This window comes from Ictidomys tridecemlineatus, chromosome 4 (genome assembly GCF_052094955.1).
Source record: "Ictidomys tridecemlineatus isolate mIctTri1 chromosome 4, mIctTri1.hap1, whole genome shotgun sequence".
Classification (NCBI taxonomy): domain Eukaryota; kingdom Metazoa; phylum Chordata; class Mammalia; order Rodentia; family Sciuridae; genus Ictidomys; species Ictidomys tridecemlineatus.
Window position 1 is genome coordinate 134,820,123 of NC_135480.1, and position 12,579 is coordinate 134,832,701.

The 12,579-nt window shown below is 34.8% G+C and overlaps 1 protein-coding gene across 1 annotated transcript in view; it reads left to right on the forward strand.

The window, feature by feature from the left end:
- LOC101971998 (guanine nucleotide-binding protein G(q) subunit alpha) overlaps positions 1 to 12,579 on the forward strand; it is a 279,733-nt gene that overhangs the window by 214,160 nt on the left and 52,994 nt on the right. The window contains exons 4-5 of the mRNA XM_078047445.1: positions 7,097 to 7,225; positions 9,132 to 9,261. Coding sequence (XP_077903571.1) covers positions 7,097 to 7,225; positions 9,132 to 9,261 — 259 coding nt within the window. The remainder of the gene's footprint in view (positions 1 to 7,096; positions 7,226 to 9,131; positions 9,262 to 12,579) is intronic.

Sequence of the window (12,579 nt, forward strand, 5' to 3'; positions counted from 1 at the left end):
CAAATAACTTTTTGTAAGCAAACTACCTATAATAAATGTTGCCTTTCCTTGAATTCTAATCATGTTGTGCCTGGTATTAAAGAGAAACAAGGACAGTTGATTTGGCCTCTACCAAAGAATAATTCCATGCAGCTAACCAGCCTTGCAAGATCATTGCCCAGCTCAGATCAGCAGCAGGATCTGCCAGATGAAGGAGGGAACTGGCTGGATTGGGGCACCAAAACTTCTATTTGCCTGTCCTCTCAGGATAACTGTTATTTCTCTCCCCGCCTTACGTTTATTTTGACAATTTTTTTTTTTTGGTCACTTTTTTCCTTTGGATCTTCTTGGTCACACCTGTGCAAGAGCCATATGTTTCTGGTTTCTCCTTAGCATCTAGTGCTTTTGACAATGTCAGATGCAATATCGTGACACGATTTAGCTTTCAACTCCCTGGAGATTATTTTTCACAACTAGGTCTTAATTTTTTTTAATGAAGTTGACCTAGTTTTTCTAACCTTCTTTTTAATAATTAAAAGTGTGAAAATCTACTCAGAATTATTTTCTGTGCCATAACTTCATCTTAATATTGGGCTTGAACTACAAATTTGTTATAGATTCAGCCTCACTGTAAGAGGCCTTTTCACAGGGGTTGAAGAGCCCCACACACCTGTAACATGAACATTGAATGCCCAAGGTGATGTTGTCTTTTGTCATAATATATTTGATAGGGTTTGCACCAAATGTCAGAAATTTACTTTTCTGTTTACTACCAGAGATACTTTATCCCTTTTAGTGTAATTGTTGAGGATTGTATACTTCTAATTTATACAAAAATTTTTATATCTCACTTGTCATGTGATGTATTTTACTTGTCAAATCATCTCCAAATTGTATATTGTATTTCCTTTGTTTATAAAAGAACAAAGCATTTTAATTTTTAATTTCTATGCTGTTCTTGGTTTAGATTTCTATTATACTTCTAGTCAAAGTTTTTACTACATATAAAATTGGAGAATGGATTAAAACTTGAAGGTCAACTCAAAACTTATTGACAAACTTTGTTAAAATTCAAGAACAATTGAAATCTCTTCTTAAAACATATCAAAGTCAGGAAAATAACATTTAATTGATTCAAACATATTTTAGTGAAGTTGAAGCTTTTCCATTTTTAATCATACAAAGTATTAGTTTGGGGGGGCTGGGATTGTGGCTCAGCAGTAGAGCACTCATCTAGCATGTGCGAGGCCCTGGGTTTGATCCTCAGCACCCACATATAAATAAATAAATAAATAAAAATAAAGGTATTGTGTCCAACTACTACTAAAAATAATAATAATAATTTTTTTTAAATCATACAAAGTATTGGTTTTTATCCTATTTCTGAGTTTCTGATCTTTCTGCAGCCAGAGATGATCCTCAAATGTATAAAGAATGTAGTAGTGGCTCAGTGGTAGAGCTCTCATCTAGCATGTGCGAGGCCCTAGGTTCGATCCTCAGCACCACATAAAAATAAATAAATAAATAAAGGTATTGTGTGCAGGTACTTCTAAAAACTAAATTTTTTAAAAAAATATATTTAAAACAAAATGTAAATGAATGGGCATAATTTCCTTAAGTGTTTCATGTAATTAAGTCATACTGCAGAGTGATGTTTTGTGGATTATCTGCAAGGATTAAAGCCTGGACAAACAGGTTTCTAGAAAAATGACTGTATCCAAGGTAGAGAAACATTTAGTCCATCTCTAATAAATTTCACAATTTCTCCTTTTCTTTTACATAGCTCTTTTCCTCCCTCAAGGTTGTAAACTTGTGTCCCATGTGTCTTTATATTCTTAGCATCTACCATAATGCCAAAGTCTATTTTGTTGAACTCAGAATGACTATATTTTACTCATGGAAGGAAAGGAATTGTTGGAATATTGCTAAAGAGCCTTTTGAGTCAGTCAGTCAGTGTGTGTGTGTGTGTGTGTCTGTCTCTCTCTCTTTCTCTCTCTCTCTTGAGCGCGCGCTCTCTGCCTCACTTTTTGCCGAAAACCATAAAAAATCTATTTCATTGAAGACATTGTATCAGAAACTGTTGATAAGGTGCCACCTCCTCCATTTACACTTAGACTTCCAAAACTTGAAAAGTTGAGATTGATAGATATAAAATGGACATGCAAAAGTATATCATTCTGTAGCCAGGACCTAAGGAGAGCAGGAAATACATATACTAATGAAGTTAGGCCAATAATGCCTTTCCTTTCTGTGTTGTCATTAAATTTTATAGAGGCATTTTTAATTCAACATTTACTTCTTACATATTTCAGATTACAGTTAGTCAAAAGAGGTAATTACATAAAGATGAGTAGCTAATAGGCTCCCTACTCCTGTGTTTTCTCCTAATAGGTGTAACCTGCCTTTTTAACCACCATAGCATTTTCCATAAAATAATTTTAATATGAGTGACATGTTGAGCACTTGGCATGGACAAAGGTAGCCATGAGCCCCAGCCATGAGTTTGAGAGCCATAACTAACTGGGCAAACATGTGGAAAGAATGTTGCATTTTTAAAATTATAACTTGGTGTCAGATTGTCAATTTTTAAATGTCTCAGTGCAGTGGAAGGTCATTAAATCCCTATCAAGGTATTGTAATAAGATAAAGTTTAAACAGCTAAACCTCCTTTTCTAACATGCTTTTAAACACGACTTGTCTTTTAGATAATTAAGACCCATTTATACCATGGAAGCTTTCTCTCCCTGACATCAGGAGAAAGCTACTGCCAGCTATTTGTTACACATATATTGCCTTGGAAATGTACCTGTGCCCATCACCATAGCAACACCCTGAGAATGACCTCAGCAGCCACTCGGAATCATTCCTACAAAACAGATTATGGCTATAATTAACTCTGAATTTACTCTGCAATATAAATTTGTTCAAGCTTTCGTGTTTTTTTTTTTTTAACAAGGTTAAATGGATGGAATAATGAGCCCATCTCCCATATTCTACCAAAGTTTTTTCTCACATTATGAGATACTTCGGTCAGACACAATTCAGAAATTATTTTATTACCTTTTTGTGGGGGGGCAGTGCTGGGGATTGAACCAAGAACCTCAAGCACTAGGCAAGCACTCTACCATTGAGCCATACTCCCAGCCTTCTGTTACCTTTTCTTAAAATATGATAAGCATCAACAAATAAGGATACACTAGTTTTAACACAATAGAATTCATTTCTAAGGGAACAGAGTAGCTCTCCCCGCCCCCAAACAAATATGAAACACAGAAAGGAAAGTCCCATGGGTCCATCCTCCGAAGCCTAAGAGCATAGGGAGGGGAGAACAAAGGGGGTGGGACTCTGCAAGCAGAAGCTTGTCACACTGGCACCCCCTTAGCAGTGAAAAATGCAGTTCTTCATTGTCTCACATTTTACCTGTTCCACAAACTGTCTCTTCAATCTCACATGGCTACTGAACCCCCAGGTCTTCTGTTAGGAGTAAATATTTGAGGAGTTTGTTATTATTTTATTTATTTATTTATTTATTTATTGTCTTGCTTTGGCTATGTGTTTGGTTGGGTTCTGGATAATTCTGGATGATATACTGCAACTAGCAGAGCTGGATACAGTTTCTTTCAGTCTTTTTCTTTTGTTTAACTAGATTAACTTTTTACTCCAAGTGAAGTGAGCCTTTCTCTCCATCATCCAACTAGTACAAAACAAAAAAGAATACCAAGCAAGAACTATCACTTACTTTTAAGTTAATCAGAAATGTACAGAACATCTTTAAAGACCATTTCCTTCCCGTGAAAGTTAGTTGTTATATGAACTGTATTGCCGTTAAGGAGCAAAAACAAAAAGATGAAAAAGAAATGATATTCTTTGCAAGAATGAATATTATGGAGATTTAGTTAATATCTCAGTAGTATATATATTCATGAAAAGATACCACTGACAATTTTTTAGGATAGCTTATAAGTCCTTGTAAGCAAATTTTCAGGTGAAGATGTGCACCCAATTCCGTCTTACCCAAGCATGTTTTTCATGGAGCTCACTGCATCTTTCTAAATTAGAGAGAAACTACCAACATTCTTTCTGTGCAGTGTGACAGGTAATTTCTCACTTGATATAGTTCTTTAAATTCTTCTTGGCAAACATATATCCATGCTTTAAAATGGAGTAGCAATTAGTAATCTGCTTGGTCCATCTTCAGGAAACAGCAAACTACAATTTCCTTGTATCCCAAGAACACCACAGCATCTTATATATGAGAATTATCACCCCTTCATTCTGACCTCTGTCTATGGCATTAAATTAGTTTAAATGGGCAACATTTTGGTGGGGGTGGGGATCGAGGATTGAGTCTAGGGGCGCTTAACCACTGAGCTACATTCCCAACCCTTTTTATATATTTTATTTAGAGATAGAGTCTCACTGAATTGCTTAGGGCCTCGCTAATTTGTTGCGGCTGGCTTCAAACTTCCAATCCTCCTGCCTCAGTCCCCTGAGCCACTGGGATTACAGACATGACCACTGTTCCCTGAGCCACTGATTACAGACATGACCACTGGGCAGCATATTTCTGAGCCAGCTTGCCAGTGTAGAATTAGTGTTCTGTAATTCCTCTGAAATGAGATCTTGTACATGGTAGTTAAATAAATAATAATTTTGTTGATTTCAGAATATGTAATAATGTTTTTCAAATCAAGGGACTGGTAAATTAGAAAATCCCATCTGTATGATGTGATGAACTGGTTTATCTGTGAATTAGTATTCAGATCAACTCCCAGAACATGGTCTCCTTAACTGTATCAGACAACCCCAAGACTAGGACAAGATGTTTACTATAACTCGGTACAGTTCATTTTTGCATTTATATTCACTCTCTCAGCCTGTCCCTTTTTGTCCTCCAGGCAGTTTTATAATAATTAAAGATGTGAGACTGGTTTCTATTAGTCAGTAGAGAGCTAATTTGCAAGCTAAAGAATCAATGCTGTGTCTGGAATAAGACCCTTAGAATATGAATTAGTTGTTTTGCAATAGAAACTTCTAGACTAATGCTGTTTTGTCTTAAAATAATTGATTATACCTCCAAAGAGGCAGTTTTCTTTATAAAGTCAGGCTTAGCTCTACTATTTTATGATTCTATGAATCATATAAACTGAATATAATATGTCCTTTTAACACTCAGTCCCAAATTTAAGGGTATCATTCATATGGAAAATACCACTAGTAAGAATGGCATTTGAATAATGCTAAAACGAAATGGTACTATAAGAAATCCAGCCAACCAGCAAATGCTCCCTAAGTACTATTTGTATAACAATGAAACGGAAATAAAGATGCAGAGATGGTAATGACAAAATTGGGGGTGGGGGATGGGGCCCGGGTACTGGGAATGGAAACCAGTAGTACTCAACCACTGAGCCACATCCCCAGCCCTGTTTATTTTTTATCTTGAGACTGGGTCTCACTAAATTGCTGAAACTGCTGTGAACTTGTGATCCTCCTGCCTCAGCATATAGGGTTTTTGGGATTACAGGCATTCACCACCATGCCCGATAAGACAAAACTCTGATTACTAGGTAGATCATGTCAACTGAGTGTTTGTGTCTTTGCGAAATTTTGACAGCTGTGCAGCAACCAGTCTCTGTTAGGAATCTCCAAACTCACTATCTCTTGTTTGTGATCATAATGGAACTGAAGATCTAACTCCTTCCAGTTCTGTTAATGGTGCCATTTTTTTCTCTAAATATTAAGTTAGTCACTTTGTAGTTGTATGTTTTGAAATCATGCCTATGCCCCATCCTCTCCAGGGCAGAAACAAACATAGTCTTTGAAATCATTAAGATAGCACTCAGAACAGCCATTTTCACCTGAATGTCATAGTTCTAATGGATTATATTGTTCTCAACATTGCAAATTATGCTTTCTACTTTGAGAGAATGAAAAGTGAATGGAATAGGAGGTTTGGAGAATGACAGATTATACTGATAGAGAACACTGTAGTTGCTAGGGGTTAGGATTGGCAGTGGCAACTCAAGGCGTTTCCTTTGTGGTGATCGAAGAGTTCTATGTCCTTATTGTGGTGGGGATTGCATAAATATCTATATGTGATAAAGTCACATGAAAATCATATACCCTCAGTATAAATATGTATGTATATTTTGTATACTTCAATACATACATGCATATGCATGCATACCTGTGTGTGTGTGTGTGTGTGTGTGTGTGTGTGTGTGTGTATGTCTGTGTGTGTGTATGCACGTAACAGTGGGTGAACTCCAAGTAAGGTCTGTAGTTTAGTCAATAGTATTGCACCAATACAAGGCTCCTGGTTTTGATAATGTACTATGGTTATATAATATGTTGTCATTAGGGAAAGCTGGGTGAAGGAATACAAGGAAATACTCTGTAATATTTTTGCAACTTCTTATGAGTCTAAAATTATTTCAAAATAAAAAGGTTTTTTTACAGTCATGGTAAAGTGTCCTACGATCAGATAAATTTAAAGTTTAAGTATAGTAATCTAAACATTGAGAATGTCTGACCTTAGATGTTATTAATGTAATAGCTAGGAATCTTGTGGCTTCACATTAATCATGAATGACTTAGGCTTTGGACAGGATTGAGGACACTGTATCCTGCTCTCTACTCTTAGGGGAATAAGGAAATTCATTCCAGGAAAAGACTGATCTACAAGAAGCAAAAAATGAAAGGAAAGAAACATCCTGATCTTATGTGTAACTCTGTTAGCTGCTTATTTCTACAATTTAAATTCATACAAATAATTCAAGATTATTTATTTTAAACTCTATCTTTACCAATCAGACCTGCTAAACAAGTAAAAGATAGGAGACTAATTTGAGCTTCTTGTCCTTCTCCACCCTGTTGCTTTTACTTTTCATATGGTTTATAATTAATAGTAAGAGAAGAAATGAGAAATATGGTGAGCAGGGAAGCAATAGATGGATAACCTCCCTCTGAGTATTGGAAGGTGGTTTTTATTTCTCTCTTTGCTATGCTATTGTATTTTTCTTTCCCACTTTACTTCTTCTGACTCCTTTTGCTCTTCCCTTCCCTGAATTTGGAGTGACATTGCTGACATCTCATCATATTTTCCCTCCTCTAGCTATCTGAATGACTTGGACCGCGTAGCTGATCCTTCCTACCTGCCTACGCAGCAAGATGTGCTTAGAGTTCGAGTCCCCACCACAGGGATCATCGAGTACCCCTTTGACTTACAAAGTGTCATTTTCAGGTAGTAACTGAGTCTATAACACCTATTTCTTCCCAGCTTTTATACCTCAGTACATTTGGTGAATTCTATAAATACTGAAATCTTGTATTTTAAACAGTATAGCCTTATGTGAATTATTGTCAGAGATAACACAAATGAAATAATGTATTCCTGAAGAAGAAGCTGAATATAAAGATGTATTGACAGGTTTCTCTTTTTAGTTTAAATCACCAAGTGATTAATGAAACTTATATTGCTGGTAATTAAACAAGATCAAACATTGGTCCTAACTAATTTTATTATCACTTTATGAAGATGGTGGGTATACTTTTATAATTGCCTAAGATATAAATTATTTTATGGTCTATCAATAATAGGAATTATATGTTTTCAGAAGCTTTCAGATTGATATTTTCTCTAGATTCTCTGGTACCAGTGCAAAATTTTTCTTTAGCCAAAAAAAAAAAAACATATAATAAAATATGATGTTTTATATTCATAAAATAAGTGACTTGAAATTTTTCAAAATTCTTGATTTTGAAAATGACTTAATTAACTTTGCCTAAATTTATATAGTAAAATAGAATTAAAATTTATTACCACCATTTTCACTGCTTCTGTTCTGTCTGGATAATACTTTAACAGGAACATTCTATTTTTTAAAGATGAGAAAAAATAAACAATACTGGTGGACTTTTACTTAATCTTTTATTACACAATTACTCAGTCATACTTTTAGTTAGAGTATAAACCACATGGTGTTTTGAGGAGTGAAGTATGTATATGAGTTGAATGTAGAGAGGGTAATTATGCAGGAGAGCCCACCCATTGAAGATGGATATGTGTAGCACCAGGTTACAAAATAAGGAGTCATGCAGCTCCTACTTTGCTGTGTGACTTTATAAAAGGTGCTCTATCCTTTCTTCTAAAGTAATTCTGTTTTATTATTATTTTATTATTCCTGCACCTGTGGTCAAAAAGGCTGCCATACACTGTTCTAAAAGACATGACCATTAATTGGGTGACATTTCAAAAGTATTTTTGAACCTCAGTTTTTTCATCTCTGAAATGGTTGCATTAGATGATCCCTAAGGTTCTTTGATCCAGTATTCTTTATGACTTACATTTTGAGTTTACAACATTTAGAGATCGTAAATTTGAGATAATTATAAACTAAACTAAACTTCCTTTTATAACCATATTACAGAATATTTTCAGAAATAGCATTTCATAGATTTTCAAATCCTTACTATTTTATAATTAGTTAGTTCTGAAACCAGATTATTACATCTTATTTTTCCCACATTTTGTGCATGTTTTTGAAGGATATTTTTTACCACTACATTAAAGTAATGACTTAGAAGTATAATTTCCTGCTGCCATCAAAAGCATTGGGTGGGGCCTAGAGTGACAGGATTTCATAAAATGAAAAATTTCATGTAAATATGTAGCATGTTATTCACACGATGACACTAGGGAACAGTCAGCATTTTAATTTTCTGAAGACCTGGGAGTTCCAGTTTCAATGTACATAGTTCACTGCCCTCCCTGGATCTGCTGCCCCTCAGATTTCTGTTCTGTGGTTTTGAAGCCTTTAAGAAGCACTTAATAGAAGAGCCTCAAACTCTTGGTTTGGGAGGTAGGAAAACACCAGAAGCAACTGCAATTTTTAACAAATGCTTAAAGAGCCCAAACCCTGAAATTTTATACCTAAACCTCTTGCTCTGAGCCTGTTCTTTCGTCTGAACATTGTGTACATTACATTCAAGATATGGATCCAGCAGTTTGAAGAACTATTAATTGACTTGGAGGACCAAGGTCTTTCAAGAGACTATTTCTCCTTACTTTGTAAGAGGTGCTGTATTTATTCTGATATTTTAAAGTTTCCCTCTATGTGCTATTAATATAAGTATTGTTAACCTTGCAGGATGGTCGATGTAGGGGGCCAAAGATCAGAGAGAAGAAAATGGATACACTGCTTTGAAAATGTCACCTCTATCATGTTTCTAGTAGCGCTTAGTGAATATGATCAAGTTCTCGTGGAATCAGACAATGAGGTAAGTGCTCTTTGGACAGGCAATGGATTATCATTTTATTATCTGATAAAAAAAATAAATGACAGGAAGTAAGGGTAGAGAGTGAGGTCAGCTGACTTCATTGCTTTCTTGATAGTTGATTTTAGGATTTTGAATATAACACTGTGGAGCCACAAGGTATGCTCAGATTGGTAAACTTTGCTGTCAAAGGTATGAGCAGTTCTGTGTACTCAGATCTAATTAGATCTAATTTGATACTTTTAACACTCTGCAGAGGTTCTGAAAAAGAAAACAACATGGAAATTCCTAGGCTAGTCATCAGATCATTTTATAGCCTTCTTACAGGATAGAATGGGGAGTGTTGGAATGAGTCATCCTGTTTTGTTTTGTTTTCATTTTGTTTAAATCATTGTTTGTGTGATGGGTGGGTCCCAAAGAATACTGAGAACCTCTGTTGGCAAATGTGAATAACTTTGCAGCTGGTCTCTAAATTAGTTCATTGGAACCATGAAGGGTCTTAGTGACTTGGCCTTTCTGCTCTTAGAGAACTATATAGGCTGTTGTACCTATTGAAGAAGTGCTCTTAATATGCCTAATTCTCTATTGTAATCTCCTCCCCATTGCAGGGAGACTTAACAGGTGTAAATACAGATTTGGGGATAGGAAAGACTTGATGATGAGTCAGAGCTGATCATGGAGGATAATTAGGGGGTATAGGAAACCATGCCTATGAGCTAGAGTTCATTCATGTGTGTGTGTGTGTGTGTGTGTGTGTGTGTGTGTGTGTGTATGTGTGTGTGAGAAAAGATGTCTTGATAGTCCCATCAGAGGCAGTGTTTGCAGTCTGAAATGACAATGAATATTAAATATCTATCTAATATGGTAAAAGAAGTAGATATATTCAGTAGGTAATTAAGATCTGGCATTATTAAAATATACTTTTTTAAGTTAATTTTTTATTTATATATGACAACGGAATGCATTATAATTCTTATTACACATATAGAGCACAACTTTTCATATCTCTGGTTATATAAACAGTATATTCACACCAATTCGTGTATTCATACATGTACCTTGGATAATAATGTCCATCACATTTCACCATCATTTCCAATCCCATGCCCCCTCTCTTCCCCTCCCCACCCCTCTGCCCTATCTAGAGTTCGTTCGTCTATTCTTCCCATGCTCCCTCTCTCTACCCCACTATGAGACTATGAATCAGCCTCCTTATATCAGAGAAACATTTGGCATTTTGTGGTGGGGCGGGAGGGGAAATTGGCTAACTTCACTTAGCATTATCTTCTCTAACTCCATCCATTTACCTGTGTTTTTAGATATACAATAATTCCTAACTTTTTAAGTTTTAAAATATATTTTTGTTTATTTTTCTGCAGGTCTTAAAAATTCTATTAAAAAATCCATTTCTCTATAGCATTTCTTTTGTTGTGGGATTGATAATGTTCCCATGAATTAATATCTCATATAGAACTGAATTACCTATTCATGCATCATTCCTGGCTGAGTCAACCAGAGAGATTGTTTTTAAGAATGAAGCTTATTTATTAGCTAATTGTCCCCCTATAGGTAAAAAGCAAAGTGCTTAAAAGCATGCTAAGATACGTCAGTTATCAAAATATGTTAGGTAGTTGCTATTAGAATTTTAACTATGACATCTCTGTTTTCTGTCCTTATTTCTGTGCCCATTTGTTGTTCTGTAATCCTTGGATGTTGTGTTTTGAATATGTTGCATATTCTGAAAGCAGACATATTATAGAATTTTATATTTCTTTGTATGTTGGATCAAGACAAAAAACATTTTGACATCTTGCCTACTATGTTATGGCTACCAGAGTATCTAAAGAGATATGAAAATGGGAGGAGAACATTAACTTTGTCTAAACAGCATTAAAAAGGAGACATGCTTTTTGTCAGAATACAGCATATGGGGGAAGGAAAGCTCTTGTTTTATAGGTCATCAACCTTTAGTTTGCTACCCAGTAAAATAAAATTTATGTGTGTGAACTAGACAGAAGATGTAAGAAGTACATAAAATTTTATTTTTTATGTTTATATTATAGCTAGAGAAAGTGTTTATTAGTACATATTTTGTACAAAATAAATGAATTGTATCCATGAAGAAATACATGTTGTGATTTAATCGTAATTGACTTACCACATTAAAATTAGCTAAACAGAAGAGATGGTAGATTCTTTAGATTATTTATTAGCTAAGTCTAGTACTTAAATACAGTTCTTTAATTATCTTGACATTACCGGTCATTTATCCAATTTTTCACCTAACATTATTAAAGAGGTCAGATTTTATATAGAAATATATAAAATATTAATGTTCACCTTAATGTATGTTAATTAAAGGCAATGGCATTGTTAAGTATGCCAAAAAATATTGTCCCAGTTCCTTTGATTTTTAAGGTGATTTTTACATTATGTAATAGACTAAAATAATTAAAATAATAAAACTATCATTTTTTTTCGCTAATCATTTGTGAATGTTTTGAAAGTCTCCATTGTAATTCCATGAGATAAAAGTCACACCTGTATGGTGTTCTTTCCTTAGAAATCACAACAGACCTGATGGTAGGATTAGAGATGATTTTCGGCATAATAAAAAAGGATTACTCATCATTTATTCTGTCCATATTAGCCACAGCCAGCATTGTTGGTAATTAGGTGACATTATCAAAAATATTTGTTAATATTGGAATATGGTTAAATGATCCTTTTTCCCTCACGTATACTAATATATGAAAATGTTGTTATTAATTCATTAAGAATATTAAGAGTTATAAAATTCTAGATTCCCCAAATTCTCTGATTTGAGTGAGACAAAACTGAAATAGACTCCCAAGAGGTTTTGTTCTTGGTTTTGAAATCTGATGTTCTTATGAATTTCTTCCTGTCTCTTTTGCCTCTGAAGAAAGAAATATTCTGTCAAGAAGTGGGCTAGAGTATCGTAGAGCCGTGTTGATTTGTGTATTCCCTTTCTGTCTTATTTTTCTCTGACAGAGCAGATTTTGTTGTGCCTCCTTTGGTATATAATCATGAGGAAAAACCTGGGAGTGGATTCTCATGGCTTTTTCTTTATGTCCCTGGGGGGATCTGTGGAGCCCATAAGCAAAAGCCGCTAAGGAAGTAGTTTAGAATTTTGCTTTTGCTTTTGATATTTTCAAAACTTAATGTGTTCATCTTTACAGTTTTACATAATTCTGCTTTTGTCTGTCCAGATTTTCAGCCTTCCTAGTGTTAGGGGAATGAATTTCTTCCTGACTCTTTTGCCTCTAAAGAAAGAAATATTCTGTCAAGAAGTGGGCTAGA